General features: G+C 42.8%; 1 protein-coding gene across 1 annotated transcript in view; it reads right to left on the bottom strand.

The window, feature by feature from the left end:
* LOC102199919 (histone deacetylase 4-like) overlaps nt 1-14,838 on the bottom strand; it is an 80,776-nt gene extending 65,938 nt beyond the window's left edge. The window contains exons 1-2 of the mRNA XM_005752898.1: nt 14,572-14,838; nt 10,177-10,528 (exon numbers count right to left, since the gene is read on the bottom strand). Of these exons, the coding sequence (XP_005752955.1) occupies nt 10,177-10,198 (22 nt within the window). The 5' untranslated portion in view covers nt 10,199-10,528; nt 14,572-14,838. The remainder of the gene's footprint in view (nt 1-10,176; nt 10,529-14,571) is intronic.
* Nucleotides 14,839-22,786: the final 7,948 nt, after the last annotated feature.

The raw sequence follows: 22,786 nt of genomic DNA, 5'->3' as shown, positions 1-22,786 counted from the left end.
AAAAGTTCAAGGGGGCCGAATACTTTTGCAAGCCACTGTATGCATGTACCCAGGCAGCGGACTTCAATTCAACTTCAAAGAAGTGTAACGGGGAAAACTATTTGACTGCCGGTTCTCCAGTTGTCCTCGTCTGAGTACAATCCAGACTTAACACAGTTTGGCGGACATAAAATAGTATTTTGCAAACAAGGTGATTTCCAAAGAGTTGCCATATCTCAGCACAGTTTGCAGAGTGTCCTCAAACAATCTGAGGAAATTGGACAAATGGAAGACATACAACTACCTAGAGAAGTCATGTCGTTAAGAAATAGGAAAAAGTCTAGCAAACACCTGGTTCAGGACCTAAGAGATATATCTGAACCTTCAGCTGATCCATCTACTGTTCACTGAAGCTTCATCAGAAATGGCCTCAGTGGAAGGGTGGCTGTCAACAAGCCATTCTTTAGAGAAGAAAACACAGAAAAGAATGAAGTGTGTCAGATTACAGAAGAACTGGACTGACAACAAGTGGCAAGAGGTCTGATGGAGTGATGAACCCAAATTTGGTCTCTGGTTCATGTCAATGTAAATATGTATCTCAAGTCATCACAATGGATGCTCTGGCAGGGTTTGGCGCCACATTTCAGTCAGTGTTGGGGATCCTGACGAAATTGATTTAATTATGAACACAGAAAAGTACCATCAATGATTCCACTGCCAAATCAGTAAAAGTAAACCTGGATAGAAATAGACACGGTGCAACACTATCAGCCATGGACTGGCCTCCCCAGAGCCTGGACATCAACATTATTGAAGTAGTGTGGGATCATCATGGCAGAGAACAGGTCAAAAGGCAAAAACATCCAAAGAAGGAGAAAATTATTGTAGAAAAGATGTCCTGGAGAACTATTCTTGAAGACGACCTAAAGAAATTACAAGAAAGCTAGCTTTGGGTTCAGGCAGTGCGGAAGAATAAAGGTGGCTAAAACGAATATTGACTTTCAAGCTCATTAGAACTGCAAACTCCGTATACACTGTATTTTCATCTGTGTTAGGAAATGTTTCAATAAATCATTGTACCTAAAGAGTTTTTGAGACTTTTGTCAAGAAAAAAACCTAACATTTTAGCTAACGTCCTTAAGCTTTGCTACAATACAAACTCAACATGTTAAAAAGTCCCAGTATTTCACTTGTCAGAGACCCTTCATTTCTTAACAGGGCTTTTATTCTGAAATGTTTTCATGCATCTAAAATAGCTGTCTTTTACCTGTTTGTGCTGACCACCTCCTCGGCCACATTCACAGGACTTCTGTTAAAATTTGGCTCTGTGTTTATACTTGTAGAGTTTGAAACACATTTAATGGAAACCAAACTAACCACCTATTTAACTCAACCTCGGCAATGCTCCACAAAACCTAATACATCAGCCACGGAACAATATTTAATCAGAATTGGTCAAAATTTTAAACTGTCACTATCTGAAATTCTGAAATCAAAGAAATCTTTAATTCGTCATTTTTAAACATGAGAGCAAGTAGTATGCTGATGAGCTGTCCACAGAAAATATTACAACATCCTGTTTCCTGTGATTACTAATAATATAAATTTCTTGTCATCCAAAATCTTAGTAATTCAGTAAACACGGAAGCTCAGCAGAAACATGGCTGACATATAGAGAGCTGGGCCTGAGCACTTACTTCCATCTCAGCTCTTGGCTTCAGTAGAATTCACATGATTTGATGTGGTTATGCTACTCAGATATTAAAATGTTTTAAATTATACATGTATTAATCTTCTAAGTTCAAAAGTTCAAATGAACAAGAGAGATGAAAGAAAATTAGATTATGAAGTTGTTTCTTCTTCCCAACCCTTGTTCCTTGTCTGGAAGGCAGAAGTCAGTACTGCATGTAAAAATGGCTTTATAAATCTAATATGAAGTCTGTAAGCTAAAACTAATGCAATGTAATACAGCCTAGCAATAAATCCTACTTTTGTGGAGGTTATAGTGTTCCCCTTTTCTCAAAAATGTTTTAGAGATGCTGAATCAACTTTATGATCATGACAAATGATGTCGTTTGTGGTGGTATGGAAATAAGCTTTATTATGTAGAGAAACTATTGCATCTCTGTTGCCCAGTTGGCAAAACCTTACATCTTTCTCCATTTCTGATATAGTACTACACCACTAAAAACAGTCTCTTGAAAACATGTGGCCATACAAGTCACCATATACTGTAGATCTTGATTTAAGATACTGGTTCATGGTTCCATATGTTGAAAATGTGTTTTCATTGGAGTTTGGTGCTTTTTATCCATCCATCCATCTTCTACCGCTTAGCTGTCCTGGAAAGCCGTCTCAGAAGAGAAGCTCAGACCTTCCTCTCCACAGGCAGCTGAGAGCTATAATCTCTCCAGTGTCCTGGATCTGCCTTAGGGCGTCTTCCTGGGTGGACATGTTTAAAATACCTCTCCTAGGATGCCTCCAGAAGGCATTCGACTCAAATACCTCAACCACCATTTTAATTTCTCTAGCACCCCTGAAACTAGAGAGCCACCCAGCTTTACAACCCATTAAGCATATTTTTCACAGTATTAACACTGGATAACTTCTCATTACTGAGATAAAAGAAACCTTCGCCAAACAAAGCCTCACCATCAATATCTTGGTCTTTTGAAACTGCCTGTGAGGGGAGGGGTGTGTCTGACTTCGCTGGCTAATGCTCATTAGTAAAAGATAAAACCCAACCATCGCTACCTGTTATGATGGGCTGCTATTAGCTATTTATAAATATTTCGGTAACAAATAATTTTCATTTACTGGCCGATGTATGACAATTAAAAAACAAAGGGGAGACAGCACAAACATGCTTCATTCACTTTAGGAGTGTTGATGTCGCATAGTTTGGCCACCAGGGGGCACACTGCAACCTCTGTGTTGGTAACAAATACGTTTGGAAAAAACAAACAATCAGCAGCCGATATATCTGATAGTTAAAATCACCAAGTATCGGTGTCAAAATTCCTGCACCCATCATGAGTTAAAATTAACAAACCTCCTTTCTGACGCTGCAAATGACCAAAATTTATAAATGAACGTCGTCTTTATTCCAACATAACTTCAAGCTAGCGGCTAAAGTCATAGAGTCATCAGGAAAGTGTTTGTGGGGATTACAGAAGCAAGAGAGCCGAAGGATTTTTTCCCATAGAGCTCTACAACCAGAGGAATCACCCCCTGCTGGCTATTAAAGAGAATGCAGGTGGAAAGCACTTTTCTAAAACGATTGAGCGATTAGCAAACTAAACTAAATATTCTGTTGTTGGGTTCAAAACCTTTTTTTCTCTTTCATAATATCACAATTTTCTTTTTAATAAGAAAGCTTCACTGTTAAGTTAGCTCACATATCTTACAAGCTTAGAACCAGGCAAATGTTAAGAGTTAATACTGTTTTACCTGTTCGGCTGATAATCCATCCACTAAATCAAAATAAAGGCAGCTTATTTTTCTGTTTATGAGTGACACAAATCACATTTTATTACTGGCAAAAGCTGTAAAGTAGCAAAAAAAACTCCATCGTATCTCTCTCCTAACCTACTGTGCGCTCAGAGATGCAGCACAGAGGCCAGCGCAGGTCTGGTGCTTTAGCGGATTAACTGGGTGCAACTCTGAATTGCTGCTAGGAATTCTCTGCTACGGCTCTCTTCATGCCTGGACTTTAATCTCAGCCAAACCGATTCACTCAGGAACAAATTAAATACTGAAAAAAGCCAAACAATAACATTTTTAAGTTATCTAAGTGACTTATATATCATGTTTAACCTGAGTAGTGAAAGACGGCGGTGGGTTTGAAAACGATTTGCCGGGAGTCCGGTGTTCTCACCGGCTCTAGTGACCTAGCCCCCGGCTAGCTATCGAGCTAGTGGGTAACAGACGTCTCCGAAAACGTCGGAGCGCTTTTGAAAATATGCGGTGTCTTGATAAACTGAGCAGATATTTGAGGTTTACACAGCTACATTCTTGCCTGAAAATATGTTAAACGTTTATTTTGTGACCCAGAAAGAATAATAAGAGTAAAGTTAAAACTAACTAGCTGCCGCCATTGTTGGAAACTGAGCTGGGCTGCGCTATGAATTCTGGGATTGGTTGAGCCACGAAGTATACACCCGACCCATCCTTCAAATCTGGGGAAATGAAGGGCGCATTTGTTGGAGTCTTCGAATTTGGACAGTCTTCGTCGTGTCGCTGTAACGTAATCGGCCTACAAATGTGGGCACAGGAGGATGAATGATCCCTGAATTTGGACACAGCTACAATACCGGACACAGCTTCTTCTTCTGGGTTTAACGGCAGCTGGCATCCTTGTACATGCAGTGCTGCCATCTTCTGTTTCAGTCCGTTATTACACTCTTAAATCCTACCACTTATTCCTGCATCTTTTGGGATCTTACAAAGCTTCAAACGATGAGTCGACTATTAAATCAGTCGTCGACGATTTTGATAGTCGACGTAATCGTGACTAGTCGACTAATCGTGCCAGCGCTATTGCTGTGACATCCCTGACGCTTACAGAAAGATGCTTTACTACAATCAAAATCTGCAAAAAGATCCAATGATGGAACCACATCTATTGACTTGAAGCCTTTCTATCAAAAACATGATGTGATAACGATGTCAGGAGGAGGAACAGGTTTACCCCAAGATGATGAAGATTTGGTGCACAGTTGCATTAATTCTAGAGTTTATCACAAGTGGAACCAGAAACCCAGAGAGTCGGTGTTCTAGCATTATCTACAGTAACTTGCAGGCCACTTCCTGGAAGGTTCATAATTAACAGCAGTAGCTCCATTAAAGCTACAGACACTTTTACAGAGTGGAGCAGAGCTCAAACCAGGAGTCCATCTAACCACCCATCCATTTTCTTAAGTGCTCGTCCAATTCAGGGAGCCTATCCCAGTTATTATAGGGCCAAAGGTCAGGTACACTCTGGACAAGTCGCCGGTCTATTGCACAGCCAAACCTGATGTTTGTAAGCATCGTATAAACAGTGATCGGTGAAAACATGAAAAAAAAATATTCTGGGGGAACACAAGAGCGTTTAACTTAGAAACGGTTTTAAAAGTGTACTTTTAACCTAGTAAGCAATATTTGTATATACCAAAAAGCAAAGGACAGGAATGACTGCACCAAATTACTGCTATTCCCTGACCATAAATCCTTTTTTAATGCAACCGCAGCACGACTAGCTTGTCTAAGACATAAATCAGCGGATGTGTGAGACCTCGAGAGAATTATCTAATCTTGGGTACCAGCCCATGCAATGCAATGTCCTGACCCTCCTCATTAGTGTTTATTTTAAAATTATGTTATTTTCCTCGCCGATTTGTGGCGTTTCCAAGCTGCGTAAACCTAACGGGCGCTTGTAACCTAGATACCGCTGAGCCTTCGAGGAAAAGAGCACTGTGTCAAGTTCACCGGTTCAGAGCCATAAAAGGCGCTCACGCCCACACAGACCCTGCAAAATAAAGCAGTAAAAAAATCTAATCTGAACACACTTTATGTCCCACTGTCAACGTGCTTTTGATAGCGTTCGCAGAACGTGTTAATTATTAATTCCCCCCCCACCATGCAATAACGTAAAGTTCAAACCTCTCATTCACAAAATAACACCTGCCACTTACTAAGTAACCATTCAGTGGCCTGAGTGCATGCTTGTGTGACAGTGTGTGTGTGATTCATTTGCAGGCCAAGCGGTGAACAATACAGGCTTTCCTGGAAAGCCGGCGCGATTCTGACTAAGATGAAAACAAATCATTGCCAACGAGCGGCATCACCTTCCCTCTTCAGCGGCACTGCAACACCTGAGGAGGCCAGCTGCTCTTTTTTTAACATCCTCCTTTTCCACTCACAGCGCATCCAGCCCGCATCAGTTCCACAATAAAGCGTCTCTCTCGCTCTCTGCACGCTCCCAACCAACCGGCTTCCACCTCTAAAAGCAGAAATCAAAGACTGTTGGTAACATCAAGCGGACTTAAAGTCTGGTTTTAATATTTCAAATACTTTTAATAAAGGATGGATTTTTCCACTCCGAGGTAGTCCTTCTATGTTTATATGCAAATGGTTCATGGATGGCAGGAAAACACGCGTCTTCTTCTTTGTTTGTTTCTCACCTTTATTGGACAGTAACAGTGGAGAGACACAGGAACCACCCAAACCTTTTCATCCATTTCTGTGTTACTTAATAATTAATACGTTTTGTCCTTTCTTTTTCGGACTTGTGTAGTTTATTGGGCCCTGCTTCCTTTTATTTTTATAGGCGGAAGCCCAGAAACTGATAAGGGTGCTCGCCGAGCGACCACAACCGTGAAGGCTCCCTCAGTCATCACGGAGAAGAGCTCAACACCTGCCGAGGACCTGAGCTGATGTTTCTGAATCTGCGTGGGCGCTGCAGGACTCTATACTCTGAGCTCTTATCAATCCCGTGCGTGACATTTAGAGAGACAACCGCCCTGTTTAACACCACACACCGAGCACGTTAGCTCACAGCTAAGCACGAGTGTAAAACAAATGTCGCAGGCTAATGTGTTAAAGCTCCTGGCACACACAGCAATCACTCCTGTGCAAACACTCCAGCCTGTTTGCTGATATTCATACAAAAAAATCAGGGCTGACCCCCTTTTTTTGTTGTTGTTCTTGGAAATCAAACCTGAGAATCAGTTTTATATTTCATTTTTCTGGGAAGAGATTTGTGATAAATGATATTTAATCTAACCTAATCCAGCCAATCTAGCTGCTTTAAGAAAACGAGTAAGTCCTGGAAGGGGAAAAATAAATAATAGTGCTTGCTAGTAAGCTCATTTACAGATTAGAAAAAATGGCAAACACACACACACACACACACACACAGCTTGATTGGAAATAAGTGCAGAGCAGAAGAAAGTTGGCAGCTTTGGATCACACTGCACAACAAAGCCGTGGATCTGAAAGTCTCATTGTTCACCTCGAGAACACAGGCGCTGTTGTTCTAATTGTGACTCTAAATGAAAGTAATTGGCCTTAACGGTGATAGCGGCAGACAGTCTTAAAGACGCCTCTCCTGCATCTGCAGTTATTAGCAGAGAGATCTCCGGAGAGATTCCTCGCTCTGTAAATACTGCTGTCACACACATTTTCATGAGGGAAAAAAAAGAAACAGAAGACTGACAAGTGCCGCAAGGTCAGCGTCGCATTCCTTTAAAATGTCTCCTGGCTTGCCTCTCTCCATCTCTCTCTCCGTCTCCCTCTTTGCGCCGGCATCCAACAAGTGCGTCTCGAAGCTGTCATTCAAACGAGACAAGCAACACCTCAAATTTGACGCCCACACTTGGCAGCGCTCTCGAGGGCCGGGATCGCCTCCTCTTGAAGGCTTTCCCGCCAGCAAACAAGACAGCGGGAAACAGCCGCTCAACAGGTATGAGTCGTAAGCTAACACGGGGCATCCCTCTGCACGCTTCCAGCGGAGGGGGGGTGAAGCACGCTGAGGATGCGAGAGGGAGCGGAGGGAAATTAAAAAGGGTTCATTTCATATTGTGACAGGAGCTGGTTAGTTTATCTTCTTCTATCAGCCCAGAACAGAGTGAAGCTTCCTGCCCTGGCTCCTGCTCACAGCTGGGCATTGATTCAATATCACTCTTTGCTTCGTTCTAACAGTCGCACTGCCATCAAATGATGAGTGGTGTGTTATTTCAGAGGTTTTTGGAGGAAAAACAATAAATAAAGAGCAGCTATTGATGGTAAAAACCCAGTGAGCCTGCGTTACCTTTTCAGTTCCTTTACCGAAGCTGATTTTTCTCGTGGAGTTCAGCTACTCTCTGCTAAGCAGACGCGGTCTAATGAAAGATATTTTGGAAAGTGAATCTACACTCAAGAGCAAAAGGTGAGGATCGGTGTCTTGCAAGTCTCCAAAGTGCAATGTTAAATCAGCCCTTTAAGGCATCTGTAAACGTAACGATGTGAGCCGCTGCGTTTAACTTTATTAACGTCCATTCACAGCCTTAACTTAAAGCTACCATAACTCGATTTGAAATGCTTACTTACCACTTTTAAAGCGTTGAAAGACCTTTCCCCGAATTATATCAACCACTCATTAACCCCTCAGGCGCCTGCGCGCTCACTTATGTTGTGCAAAAGCCTTGAGCCACCTCTGGTTTCTTTGTGTTTCGCTAGCAAAATGAGAAATAGGTGCAGTGACTTGATGAAACACGCAAATATGCATGAAAATGCAGTTTCTAAGAGAAAAAGAGAGTTGGCTCTACTCAGGAGGAGTAAGGAGCTCTCAGCTTTCTTGCCTATATTTTGTCTATATTTGTGTTTTTCATGGATTCAACCAAAAATGGTGTGTTTTTGTTACAGGCTGCTAGTAACTGAACATGTTCAGGTGTGAGTCACTCTCACTGCTCAGTCATCCTCAAACAGAAACTGAAACTTATTTAAAAAACAAATAAAAACATACTTCTTTAAAGGCTCACAGGCCTACGTGCAATTCATGTAGTTACTGAATATTATTTGACACTTGTTATCTTCCGTTTGACACTTCCACTGTCATCATTTAACGTGTCACCTTGCATAAATTAGCAGTTATTAATGTCAAAATCGTTGCTCGGGATTAGCAGTTCATTAGTTTTGTCAGCTCGGCGGATGACAATGAGTTAATGTGTGCCTATGTGTGTGTGTGTGTGTGTGTGTCATGCTTATATATCTTTGTGGGGACCAAAAAAAAAATTGGGAAGTTACTGTACTGATGGGGACCAAATGCTCATCCCGAGTTTGAAGGCATTTTTGAGACTCATGTGGGCTACAATCAGGTTCTGGTCAGGTTTAGGAGCAGGCATTCATTTTTGATTGTTAGGGTCGGGGTAAGCGGCTCTAGGGAAAGCATTATGTCAATTAGATGTCCCCACTACGATAGTAAAATACGACTGTGTGTGTGTGTGTGTGTGTGTGTGTGTGTGTGTGTGTGTGTGTGCAAATATTGCACAGCTCTAATCCAAGTTTATAAAGGAAACGCTTAGGGAAAAGGAAAGTGTGTGACCTCTCTGGCTGATCTATAGTCATCTTAAACAGCGTGCACATGTAAGGCCAAATATCCACTCTACCCTCTGTGATGTGCATCACATGTGGCGATGCTGCAGGACTGAGGACGCCGGCTGAGACTACGGCTCGCTCCGATCCCTCGGGGCCCAGCGGTTGCCCCAGCTGTGGTATTTATACTGCACACACTCCCAGGTGTATAAAGTAAACACAGCCGACGCTGTCAGGTACCGCGTCGGCCAGTGGCAGGAAGCTAACCTTTTTCATCCACCAGCTGGTCGCTAAATAATGTATCAGGTCGCGGAAGTGCAAGTGAAGGCATCAGTCATCAACAAGGAAAGAGGGAGACTCTTTACTGATGCCGTGGACGTTTTTCTCTCGCCCCTCCGGAGCTCATTCATATTGAATCGAGCCCATTAACAGTTATAAGACCAGATTAAAATGCTTTATTGCATTTGAAGCGAGCCACGATCCGCCTCTGTTCACAATCAAAGCGTTTGCATACGCCAATACGGCAGATGTAGCAGCAGACAGATTTCCCTTAATGTGACGGCGCCGAAGGGGATACATTTTCATTAATCTGCACATGACAGGTAGTTTTTTAGGTCTCTAAAAATGGTTTTAAACAGCATCCTAGACACACCTACAATTCAGCTATAATCAAAAAGGATTGCTGTTTCCACCTGCAGGGTTTCTATTTGGTGGTGTGGAGGCGAGGCAGGCATCAGTCACATCAGATATGACAATAAGTGGAAGGTACAAGAGGAGCTGGGTTGGGGGTGGGTTGCAAAGCGGCTTACAGGTGCAGTCTCTGTACTTCTGTATTTCTGAAACAACATTCAGACTTTCTCTTTTTTTCTTCATGTATTAAAAGTATTTAAAGCTTTTCTCTGGTTTAATTCCTGTTCTGCTGCAAATACGTCGTGACTACAAGGCAGACTGATACATTAAACTCCTGGATAGTGAAGCAGCATCTGCATGCAGCTGTAGACTGTGGTATTTGTTTGTTTAACACAAGGGCAATATCAGCCGGACGCATGTGCCTGGCCTTTTACTCCTGTGAGAGTTAGAAGACTGAGCAGGCCCTTTCCACCCGGTGCATAACAGGTAAAAAGTGGTAGACAAACATCTTACCTTGGTGGCTGTGTGAAGTCATTGCTGCCAGGTCGGTCAGGCAGACGTCCACGCAGTACGGCGAGTGTGCACCCAGCTCGTCGTGTGAGCGTGTGTTCACTGAAGGACAGATGTCTGTGTGTGTTTGAGTTGAAGTACGGATGTGGTTTACAGGATGGTGATCAGGAGCCTGTTAGCCTGCCAGAGCTGGGAGGAGGAGGACAGTGTGGGCTTGAATGCGTGTTCAGGCTGATCCAACACTCGGGACGGTCAAACGGGAAACAGGAAGCAGACGTCCGGCAGCAGCCAATCTCCATTAGCTTATTGATCCGGCAACTCCAATCAGAGTGGCAACTCGCTGTTTAGCACCAACCTGTGGGAGGATGAAAAGGACAATGTTTTATTTAAACGCTTCACGTAAGAGAGAGCAAAGGAGAGACACCAGCTGGCCTGTCACAGGTCGGTGCTGTGTGTATGCTGCTCCATAAGAATAAATAGGAAACCTTTTTTGCAGGAGACACTACAGCAGAAAGATGCTGTTCACATGGTTTGCACTCCCAGGACCGTGCAGCACACGCAGCATAACAGCTGAGCACGCGGAACTGCATTAGCAGAAAGTTAAGAAGCAATTTCCCCATGATATCGTTTCCAAACAGCGCCGATGTACTGTGGCTACATGTACACGGTATTTTTATACAGCATATGAACAGAGGATGTCAAAGTGGGCGGGACCAGTGAAGCTCTCCTTTCTGTCACTTTAAAGTTTAACTAAACATTTAACCCCTCAGACATTTCATTCAAAGAAAACGAGGCGATTTCAACGGCACGTTTCATGTTTTTTTACATCATAAAGTAATTCTGCTTTAAAAAATGAAAGAAATCTGCCAGCACTGCTCTTCATGGCCAAATTGTAAGAAATTAATGTGTAAAATGACAGAAAAGGTTCTGTTAGCTCAACGCCAAGACTTTCAACAAATAAGACAAAAGGTTTTTGCTAATACACAGAAAATATCCTGGGTTTTCTTTTTCATTTGTGTTTTTTTTTACTGTGAATCTTTTTAAAAAATCATAAATTCCTAAATTAGCAAAAAACCCAAAAGCATTTCTGTCATTTCACTGTTTATCTATTACTTCTTTACTTTAGCGGAGCATGAATGTGTCATGAAACGCTGTGTGGCAGGCAGGAGACGAGGACTCAAAGTGCAGGACTCACAGACTCAGGGGGTGAACTCAAAATCACAGCTTTATTTGCTGGTCACAGAAAAACGAGCAAACTAAGCTGAACTGGGGAAACAATGATCTAAAACTCACCCAGACACAGGGCGATCCACACAGCAAGAGGGACGACACGAAACTGCCTCAGAGAAACAGGATTTAAATACACTGGGAAGTAACGAGACACAGAAGGAGGGCACAGCTGGGAGAAATCAGAACTGACGAGACAAGGGAGCAAAGTAGGATACACTCACATGAGACACAGACCTTCAAAGTAAAACAGGAATTAGCACAGACGCAAACTAGACTAGAGGAGACAGCAACTAAGAAACACAGAGGGCAGCTACTAAATACTCAGAGAACTAAACAGAATACAAGAAAAGCAAACTAAGACACAACACTAAAGAACAAGCTGGGACAACAAAGAGAACTAAGAACAGAATACACAAGAAACTCAAAACACTGGGTCACTGACCCAGGACCGTGACAGAATGATTGCAGGGGAAGCTCTTTATAAGCTGTAAGACTTATTAAAGTCTTTGGCGGGTCTATTGTGGGCCCCGGGCCTTACGTTTGACACCCCTGATATGAACAAAGCAGGAGCGGTCCCTAAAAGTCCAGTATCGGCCAAGCTCTAGTACTCTATTCGATCCAGATATTACAGACAGTTATATAAGCCGTGATATTTACTGTATTGTTATCAGGTCTGTACACAAGATGACTGCAAGGACTGCTGCTAGTATCAAAAACAACACGTGCATCCTTTAAATGCCTCTCACTCGCAGTTATTTACAGCGCTGATCTTATAGTGATGCGCCAGCTGCTGACTGAGGACATATCACTTACATTACAGACAGATTTAGCTTGGTCATCTAGAATTGTTGCTATAACTCTAGCAACATGCGTTTGTAAGTAGAAGTCATGAGTTAACTGCAGCTAGTAAAGCATCTTTTAGGTCTTTTATTGCATAACAACAGATTGAGGCCCAAAAATAGCCAACGCAGGTTTGCACAATTAATCCTTTCTCATACTTGCAAATAAATCAGCTGGTTAATGAACTAATGGTTTCACTTTGTAAGCAGTCTTAATAAGAATAAACAACTTTCACAATACTGGAAAGTCTTCTGGCTGCAGGGATACAAAATCCATCTTAACGCGGATTTGCAAACATTTCCAACCTTAGCAAATCATCAAATCCTGCTCCTAGAAATGCACCGGTGAGTTTTCAGAGTAAAATACAGAGTTCCAAGAAGTCAACGCAACCCCGGGTTCAATGATACACTGCGAGGAGCTGTAAACCAATCAGGCAATAAATAGCTTTTCCTTGAGATAGCGTCTTTTTGACTGAGGCGCACTGGGGATTTCACAAAACTCCCCAGTAGGATGCACTGCGTTCACGGCAGAAATTGGTGGAAAGATCCCATTAAAAAGCAAAAGAGACAATGATTCTGTTATTTGCCTGGCAGGAAGCTCTTCTTTGTTTTTTGGGAGGTAACTGATTTGTCTTCTTGTTGCTTCTGGAAATATACGATTGTTCTTTTCTTTGTTTACGGAGAGTGGCCTGGATTCCTTGGGCCCGGAGCACCGGTGTCAGATGTAATAACAGCTCAGCCCTAAAGTATCAAGTCGACTTTACTACTAGTACAAAATTCAAGGGGCCAGACTGCCCGGGGGTGAGGTTGAAAGATTTGGCCGCGGAGACACGAGGGGGTATGGGGGCAGCGCCCTTGTGTGTGTGTGTGTGTGTGTTTGCAGAGGTCTCAACCGTCCTCTGAAGCAGGATGGGATGTGCATGCGAGTGTGTGTGTATGCATTAAAAGGAAAGGAGTGGGGGTAAGGGGGGGACTCTCAAGACAAGAGGGCCAGACACTGCAGCCGCAGGACAAATTGGCCCCCCCCAAACCAAAAAAAAGTCGGTCACTGCACAGCTCACGCACACTTGCGCTTTGTGATGGAAAAGCAAAGCAAGGATTGGTGGAGGGAGGGCACAGGCAGGCAGGGTAGGGGGGGGGGGGCTGTGTGTGTCATGCTGACACTCCAGGGGGGCTTCATGCAACACCAATCCCCCCGGGGCATCTCATCTGTCTCGGGAGGGGTACTCATATGTGTGTGTGTGCGTGTATCCCATAGGCCATTGTCCCTAAAAATGAGCTTGCTTGATGCAGGGTGACAGATCTGGGTAGACAAGCCCTGAAGCCCAAAGTGAGCAAAGAGTGAAAAAAAACAGAGTGATGCTTCAAAATGACACCAGTATTAGCAAAAGAGAACGCATGTAAGATAAAAATAACCCTCAAAAGAAATGTTATATGCACATCACAGCTACAGATGACAGCCACAAGCGCACAAAAAGGTGGGTACACACAGTTCCTCCCCCTTTCAGCCCAAACTCTCAAACACGACAAACGGCTTCATTCACCTTCCCGAACTAACGTTTCCCCATAAGAACTATTTCACGCGGAAGGCGACACTTTGAATCGGCCCCTAACGCGTTGCTTTGATGTCGCTTTAACGGCTCCGTACGCCCCCATTCACAAAAAAACAGAAAGATTGACGCATGCAGAGAATTACCACCGCCCATCCCGAACCATTCACACACACTCACACACAAACACACACTCACGCGGGCCCCTACCTTCATTTCAAGCTATTTTTCCCTTCCTCGCCATTAGCACGGGGAAAAGCGACAAAATGCGCACGAGCTCCGTGTTTTATCGCGTTAGAGTCTTTGGCTCTATAAATAGCTCAGCAACAATCGGCATAATAAACACCGCCTGCCCCCCCCCCCCCCCCACCCAACCAACACCCCCCCCCCCACACACACACACACACACACACATACACTCCTCCTGCCTCTCCCCCCTTCTCTCCTTGTTGCCAACACACTTCCCGCCCGCAAATAGTGCAATAAAACCGTGAAGGATATTTTGTAGCTAAATCGTTACAAGTCGCAAAAAGGAAAGAAAAGAAAAAAATAATAATTTCTACCAGGATTCAGATGTGACTCAGACTCCGAGGGGAGTCGTTTAAAACGTTCAATCGCAAGCGAGAGGGCGAAAGCGAAGATGAGCGGAGTGAAAACTTCAGCCGGACATGGTTTTTCATGAAGCCTGCCCGTGCATCGCATCCCTGCCTTGGATATCAACATCAAAGCGAGGCTACACATTCAGCCACAGCGGCCACAGGCACACCACAACAGCTCACCTATACACGGGCCGGGAGGAGGCCAGTCGTCCCAGCATGTGTCCCAAAGCGGCTGGCCTTTCTTAAAAAAAAAAAAAGAAAAAAATCTCTCCCATGTTAGCACTCCGAGGCTTTTTTCTCCTCTTTTCCTCAACGCAGGAGGAGGGGAAGAAAAAAATCATCTCCTGACAGATTCCGCCATACTGGATTTTTGTTACAGCCCAGCGTCACATGGAGCGCCCCTGCATTCACCAGAGGCGGGGTCAGGCTGATGAAAATGTGATCATCTACGAGCAGACAGCGTGGTATGTGTGTGTGTCTGTGTGTGTCTCTGTATGTGTGTGTGGCAGGTTGGATAAATGCTTGTGATTATGGCCGAGGAAAAGAACTTTTTCTGGGGCGTGTCCCGTATTGTAATATCCGTGCATGCGGTTCCCCGAGCGTCACATACACGCATTACCTTGTTTTTATAACTTTGTGCAGCTTTATGAGCCAGCTATAGATGTGCATGCACACACTTTCCACTTTTACTGCGTTGTTATGGAATCACGGGATCATTATCCCCTTCCTGTAGTGCACTATAATTAGACACTGTTGCAGTTTGTTGCATCCCCCCCAAAAAATATTGCTTTTAAATGTTGGGATTTATTATCCTTTATTTTATTATTACTATCCTGAGGCACCTATGCTACCTTATGGCATTTATCGTGATGGTCTGCTCCACGTGATCACAGCTATATATAGCCTGCACATCTTCAGGCCAAACGTTTATGTGTTTATGTGGATGACGACATGTGCATAGACATATGTGCGTATCTATGTTTAGTTATATATGGGCATGTGTGTGTGTTTCATTTTATGCACGGTGAGGAAGCATTGCCATCATTTTGTGATGCTGGCATAATGGCAATAAAGAGTCTTGGATCTTTCATTTTTCTGGGTTGTGATCATTAATCTGCTCTTTCGTGTTCTGCTGATTGACTTCTATAAATGACTTTTTCTAATAACCTTATCTTAGTTTATAGAAGCTTTATCTGCCTTAGTGTCATTACTACACTCCAAGAAGGTTCTAGTAGTAGCAGTACTGCAGTGCTATTGCAGTAGGCCAATAGAGTTTTAAACTGCTATCTGAGCACTTATGTAAAAGCAATACTTGTTGCTGCAACAGAACAAGAAAGAGCTTGAAGAACACTGATGTCAGTCTGTAGACTGAGTTCCAGTCAGTGTTGACTGACATCAAAAGCAGAAAGAGACCAAATCCTCAACAGTAACCGAACATTTCATAATGCGTCATTAATCTATTTATGTAGTAATTACTATGTGACAGCAGTTTTCTGCCTGTAATGCAATATTTCTAGCCTTACTTCAGTTGCTCAACGGCAGCAAAATGGAACAAACATTTTTATCCAATTCCTGTGCATTGCAACATGAAACGCCCTCCATGCTGCCTGCTCTAATCCAATATGCTTTTATTTCCATTACTCTGTATTTGATTGTGCATCTCAGCAGCCACCCACAGGCAAACCTGCAACACTACTGCCTGCCTCAGCTGACTCAATTACTGTAATATGCTAACCAGTCTCTATATAGGCTACATCTGAGGGCGGAGACAGCGTTATTATTCACCCAGTGTGAGTAGACTACAGAGCTCTGCTATGATTTCAGTCTGCTCTAATAACCCTGAGGCTGCTCCGGTGGCTCGCTGAAGTCTGCGGAGACGCTTTGGAAAGATTTGATTCTGAAGTTGTTATTCAGGAAAGGAAAGAAGCTCATTTTTTATTTTCATGAACATTGCTCCAACACAAATATTTTCAATATATTTGAAGGAGAAATGTTGATTCTAAATTTTCTAAACTTGTCTCCCAGGCTGTCATGTGACGTGCGATAATTTTAGCAGTCACATCAAGCAACTAAGCCATTATTTGTCTAGTATGTAGATGTTTTAGCATCTTTGATTTGAATTTTCCCAACATGACTGAACTGTCAATATGTGGGTCAAGTTAAAATCTAACCCTACCTCCAGGTTTTATATGGCTCCAGGCTTCATCAGTAAAGCACCTGTTCTAAACTTTTTTACCCATTACCGTGAAGAACTACACTCATCGGCCACTTATTGCCATGTACACCTGTTCAACTGCTTGTCAGCACAAATGTTTTATCAGCCAATCACATGGCAGCAACTTCACAGAAGATAATGCACAGCGGCTGGGACCTTAAAGCACACGGCTACTGCAGCAGAAGACCACACAGGCTGCCACTACTGTCAGCTAAGAACTGGAAACTGAGGCTTCATTTCACACAGGCTCACCAAAAGTGCACAAATTAAAGACTGAAAAAAGTTCTTTATTTCTGCTGTGACAGGTGGTAGGGTCACAATTTGGCAAAGACTAACATGAAAGCATCTGTGCTGCATCAACAGTTCAGGCTGATGCTGCAGTAATGGTGTGGGGACATTTCCTTGGCACACTTTGGGTCTCTTACTATCCACTGAGGATAATTTAAAGGTCACAGCCTACATGAGTATTGTTCCTACCGTGTCACACCTTTGTAACCACAGTGTTGTGACTGTTACACAATATATGTTAAATGTGTTAAATTACTCTACCTTTTATTACTTTTACCTAAGCTCAATTATAGTTTCGTTCCAACTAACAGGCTTTTCAGATAGGGCTACTTTTATTTAACACATTCCTTCTTCCTCTTTCAGTTTATTTGCACCATTTATAAATTTAAAGTACTTTTAATATTGGCTATTTGGCTAGCATTAACAGTTAGCCTACTTTTACCGTAGCCCGCTATTTAATGCGTTTGTTTGTTTTTTGTTGAATTATTCACCTGTTACATTTTCAAACATAATTAATCAACAGTTGCAAATTTCAGTCTTTCACTCCTTTTAGGTAATTCAGTTGATTATGTGTATAATTTACACACAATCAACTACTTTAGATATGTTCGTCTAGCTGGCCTGCTATTTAGCATGCAATATTTTTATCTAATATTAGCGTAACTATTTTAGCAAACATACACAAAATTTGTCACATGCTTTAAATTATTATGTATTTTTCTATTTTGTCTCCAAGTAATTTATAATAATTTAGAATTACATAGCATCATACTGGTAGTTTCTTTTATCATGAATGTTGGATGGAGTTGGTTCATTATCATTTTTCATTCACTCTCCTCTACAGGGAGATCACAGGTCAGGGTCCACCAGCAAGTCCTCACCTTGCTCAAGGGCACCTCAGCTGGGGCAGATGCTTAATTGCCCCAGCTGACCTTCTCTTTCTCACTGTCAAGGTTTTCACTGCCGTCAGAAGACCTTCTTTATTAGTTTTAACTCGGGCCAGCTTTGTGCCGCTCCACTACGACTTGCATTTATTAATCAAGGTCGCTCCTCCTTTGCAGCAGGCCCCTGAGGGACAGCTGTATCCATAGCAACAAAAGATGATCATTTAAGGATGAGCTAGGGAGTTTCAGTTACGTAAGGCAGTCGGACTTGGAGGCATCTCTGATATGCTCGTGTAAGGTCTTTGGAGCTGTCGACCTTCTTTCTCTTTATGTATGCAGACATAAGATACATTTACCATCTAATTACAGAACTTAGACATGACTTTCCAGTTTAATTAATATCTTTCAGGGCCAACTGCAAAACCATACCTTTCTCTACGATATAAAAAATAAATAGAAAATAGAAAGGCAGCTACCAAAAGTTTTTTTTTTTTAAAGTCAAGTTAAGAGTGAAAAATAATGCTAATGGCTGGTCTGACTAAACGTTTGTGCCACAGTCTATCCAGTAGTTTATTACTTTTGTCTTGAGCAAAATGACACGTTTTGTTTGTAGCTGAGCAAATGCAACGAATAAACATCTGTAAAAGCTGTGTTAATAAGAAGAATCATGGCTCTCGGTATATTTGGAAGGTAATATGCCCTCATTGTCTCATGCTCTGCACAAAAGCACAGAGTTTATACTCGTGTTGTCAGGGAGCACAAATTGCTCTTGGACATCTGCATCTGTATTGTTTGTGTACAAGCTTTTGCTGACGCAGACATGCATAAAACAGTCAAAAGTGCGTGTACGAGCAAGTGTGTGAGTGCGTCCAGGGCAATGATGTCAAAGCAGGGATTAGATTGGCTTATATTGCCCAGAGCAGCACATTTGCAATTCAGCGAACACACTCGAGTTGCCAAATCACTGATTGTGTTAACTGTTTTGCATCCAGGGGAGTAGCCATCACCTCCTTCCACTTTAGAGTTTAGGTCATGAGTGCTTCTTTGGAGCATGATGTGTTTAAAAGCATCGGTCCAAAGAACCTTACATGGTTCTGGCTAAAAACACAGATCCTGAGTTATGTTGTTCCAAAAATACACCATGTTTTTTGGCCAGAGGCTGGGAAGAGGAGTAGTAATCAGGCTAGAAAGTCAACAGGCTGGTGAGCGTGCAGGGCCTGCGCAAACCTCGGCTGTGCTACCACAGCAGACACATCACACACGGGCTGTAGACCAGACCACTTGCAGTGCACACACAACTGGCTGTTAGTGGTTTGTGAAGGGAAGCCGTCGTCTCACCCAGCGCGGTCCCACATGAGTCAGTCGCAGCGTGCAGACAAAGCTCGCAGACCTCAGTGTCATAAAGAACCTCGGCAGCCATGGAGAAAGCACTTCTGAACATCTTCACACCGCATTTGGCAGCGTGTGATCGGCCTGCGCAGCCACAACTTCTAACGTATCGGTGGAATTATGGCGTTTGCAACTTTTTCTCTGTGTGTTAGGTTGCGTGCGTGTAGAGAAAAAAAACATCAGGCCCTTCCAGGTTTCCTTGAAACAGGAGCGTTTAAGAGAGAAAAGAGAGCAAATGAAGCCATAAAGAGTTCTTGTTAAAAAGAAGCAGAGCCGAGGCTTCTTACAGTCGAGCCAGTTAGTCTAAAAGTTTCCATCAAAGCCCCGCTGAGCTGCATGGAGTAATTACTTCTCACACAGCAACAGCTCCCAGGCCTTATTACTGATACTGTTTTTATGTGCGTGTGCATGTGTGTAAAAGGTGCATGTACTGCACGCGCTCACTCGTGGCAGACGAATATGCCTCCATGTCCCATTCAGGCAGAGTGTGCGTTTCCATGTGTGTGTGTGTGCCTGTAAAGTAATAGCACCCCAGATTGTCCTGCTTTTTACACATAAACCAGCTTGCTGGGGCGATAAACTGAGAAATGTTGTTCTGACGGGTCGCTCTCGGTCTTAGCTGTCCTGATGACGGCAGAGGGGAGCCCACCCAACATGATGTTCCAGAGCATCTGGGTGTTAAAAAACAAAAAGCAGACTTAAAAGCCTTTCTGAAGAGCACTCCTAGCAAGAAGAAAAACAAAGCAGGCCATTTATTGGCACAGTTCACAAGATAAATCAGAGATATTGTGAGAATCAATAAAGTAACTGGTCTGATCATTTTTGGCTTTTTGGTGGTTTCAAATTGGAGCCTTTGACTAATTCTTCTGACATGAGGTCAAATTGACTTCTTTTCCTACTGAGCAGCAGCGCTCATTAGCGATCCACATCATTTTCATAAGCAGTCCATGACATATGAGCTGTAGAAATGCCTGCCTTCTCTTGAACATGATAGAACCACTGTGTCGTTTTGTTTCATGCTGGCATGTTTAACAGGCAAACTCATCATGGTGAGCATGTTAGGATGGAGTGGAAATGGGCTGCTATATACACTCACTGACCACTTATTTAGCTCCACTTGCTCCGCTGTTTATTAGCAGCGGTGTCGAATCAGCCAATCGCATGCCAGCAACTCCATGCATGTGGGCATATAGACATGATCAAAACAATCTGCTGAAGTTCAAAGTGAGAGTCAGAGTGGGGAACAAAAGTGATTTTTACATTACTTTTAATGCGATATGCTTGATATTTTATACATGGCTTTGTTTTTGTGAACCTACATCCATTCCCAGTGTACAGTCACATTTATCTCAATGTGCAGGTTTTTGGACAGCAGGAGGAACCCAAAGAGCCCAAAGGAAACTGACTTGGGCATAGCAAGAACATGCAAACTCCACGGCAAAAGGTCCCAGCCCACGAAGAGAGAGATTAAAACCCACAACCTTGCTGCCGCGGCGCCTCCGTAGGCTCTTACGTTTGCTTTTTTGAAAAGCAAATGATGTCTAAACACTACATTTCCATCTGAACTGTAGTGAAGTGGGAGCATGAAGCAAACTGTGTGTCCAGCAATTCACGTAGCCGGTTGCTTTCCACCGCTGGTGACGTTTCACCTTGAAACCACAACCAAATATCCTGCCCCCCGGCGAACAGGAGCTTGTGGAAAATCTGTCTGTAACCTCGAAACATGTGCTAGTAGCGGCGAGAACACAGGCAAGGCTGCAGAAAGTTTCTTTGCAGCTTATGATTGATGCTTCAGTGAACATCCTGAGACTGCATCGCATGTTTTTTTGAGGTCATGTGCTATTTCCTGTTGCTTCTGACCAAAGACTGTATAAACAGTCTAGCAGTAAGCCTGTATATCCACCATCCCAGACTTTATTCAGTTGTATTGTCAGTATTTTCATTTAAGGACCACATGGGATTGAGAAACTGCTAAGCCTCAAAGAATTTCTACCTGCTCTTTTAAAAGGGGAAAAAATCAGTAGTTGCCATATTTTGGTATGAGAATGCGTTAATTTGATTACACTGGAAAATATCACCTCTTGGAAGAGCATTTGCATCATCCTTCCAAAAACAGATGTCAAGCAGCTGCACTAAAAACGTCCAAAAATGGGATTCGTATTGCCAATTTAATCTGACAGCGTTAGAAGAAGCACATAACCAAAGATTATGCACGTAGGAGTCGAATGAAGTTCTTTTTATTGGCCTGACAGACCGAAAAAAGAAAAGAGAAAACAGCAAAAATGGATTTGAGAAATAAAGCAGCTCCGACCGGCGTTGTAACTAATGTCATCGAACTTTCCAGGGAGAGAAAGCCTCTTCCAGCGTTAGTCATAACCCAACAGAGAGTTTATAAATCTCTCGCCTGCTGCAGCTTTAAAACGTCTAAATAACGTACACCCTGATATTTCCACATCTCGCCACCACATCATGAGATGGCTGTATTTTTCCAGGAGAAAGCTTGAACACGGAGGGCCCGGGCAGCCAGTAAAACTTATTTGGGCATGCAGTCGCCGAGTCCTGCCAGCAGCATATAGCAAAAGACATAAAACTCCAACCGAAAGCCTGATGTAGACAAACTGTGCTAAGTGTTCATAAAATATCTCCAGCCAGGGAATGTTTGATGGAGGGATTAAGGACGGGAGAGAGGAGCTCCTTTTAAAATGAGCAGACCTGCTTCGAATGCTTTTCCTGTGGTGTTATTGCATTCTGACATATGCCTTCTCTTTTAATCACAGATAGAAAAGGGAGCTTCCAATAATTCCCAAAGCGCACGGAGGTCAGAGGTCAGGCTCAGCGTACGTGAAGCTGATGGGAATTGGGCCTTGTACTTCTTCTCTATGGCACCTCTTTTAGGTTTGAAGGCTCAAAAGCAGGGAAGCCAATCGCATTTTACATAGTAGGCCACATATAACCCACCTTGATCTCAAGTGGGCTGAAGTGGTGAAAATGCCCTTTCAGTGAGTTTAAAGAGATTTAACTACACATTAAATGCCAGAGATATCTTAATATAAGAAAAGGAAGTGTAATTTCAACAGCATGTCTCAGTTTTTCCACACGATAAAGAAATGTTGCTTCAGGTAATGAAATAAATCTGCCAGCATGACTCTTTGGGTATACAGTGTAAGAAATAAATGTGTAAAATTACAGAAAAAGTTCTAGTATCTCACTGCCCAGACTGTCCTGTAAGTATAAAATAGAAAGTCCTAATATAAAACTGTGCTACCACGACAATAACAATAACATCACAAATTAATTTTCCGGCAAATCAAAATCTTGCTTCACCTCCTGAACCTGTAATAACAGGTGCATGAATTAGAGTTTTGTGACCCTGCATTAAGCGTTTCACTAGAAGGCAAACTGAGGTCTAATCATGCTGGGAAATAAGTGAAAGGACAATCGGTCAGGGCTGATTATACAGCTACAATGAGGAACACGCCACCGTGATGTTTTATGACACCAAAGATTGTCCTTACAAGGATGTTTGACTTTGATGTTTCTTACAGAAAAGTTCTAAAATGTGTAAAATACGAAATGTGCCGCTGATGAAAATTAAGAATGGGAATTAGTTGTGCTACAA

This window comes from Pundamilia nyererei, unplaced genomic scaffold (genome assembly GCF_000239375.1).
Source record: "Pundamilia nyererei isolate P.nyererei 1_Seehausen unplaced genomic scaffold, PunNye1.0 scaffold00390, whole genome shotgun sequence".
In the NCBI taxonomy this organism is placed as follows: domain Eukaryota; kingdom Metazoa; phylum Chordata; class Actinopteri; order Cichliformes; family Cichlidae; genus Pundamilia; species Pundamilia nyererei.
This window is presented reverse-complemented; position numbering and strand designations above follow the sequence as displayed.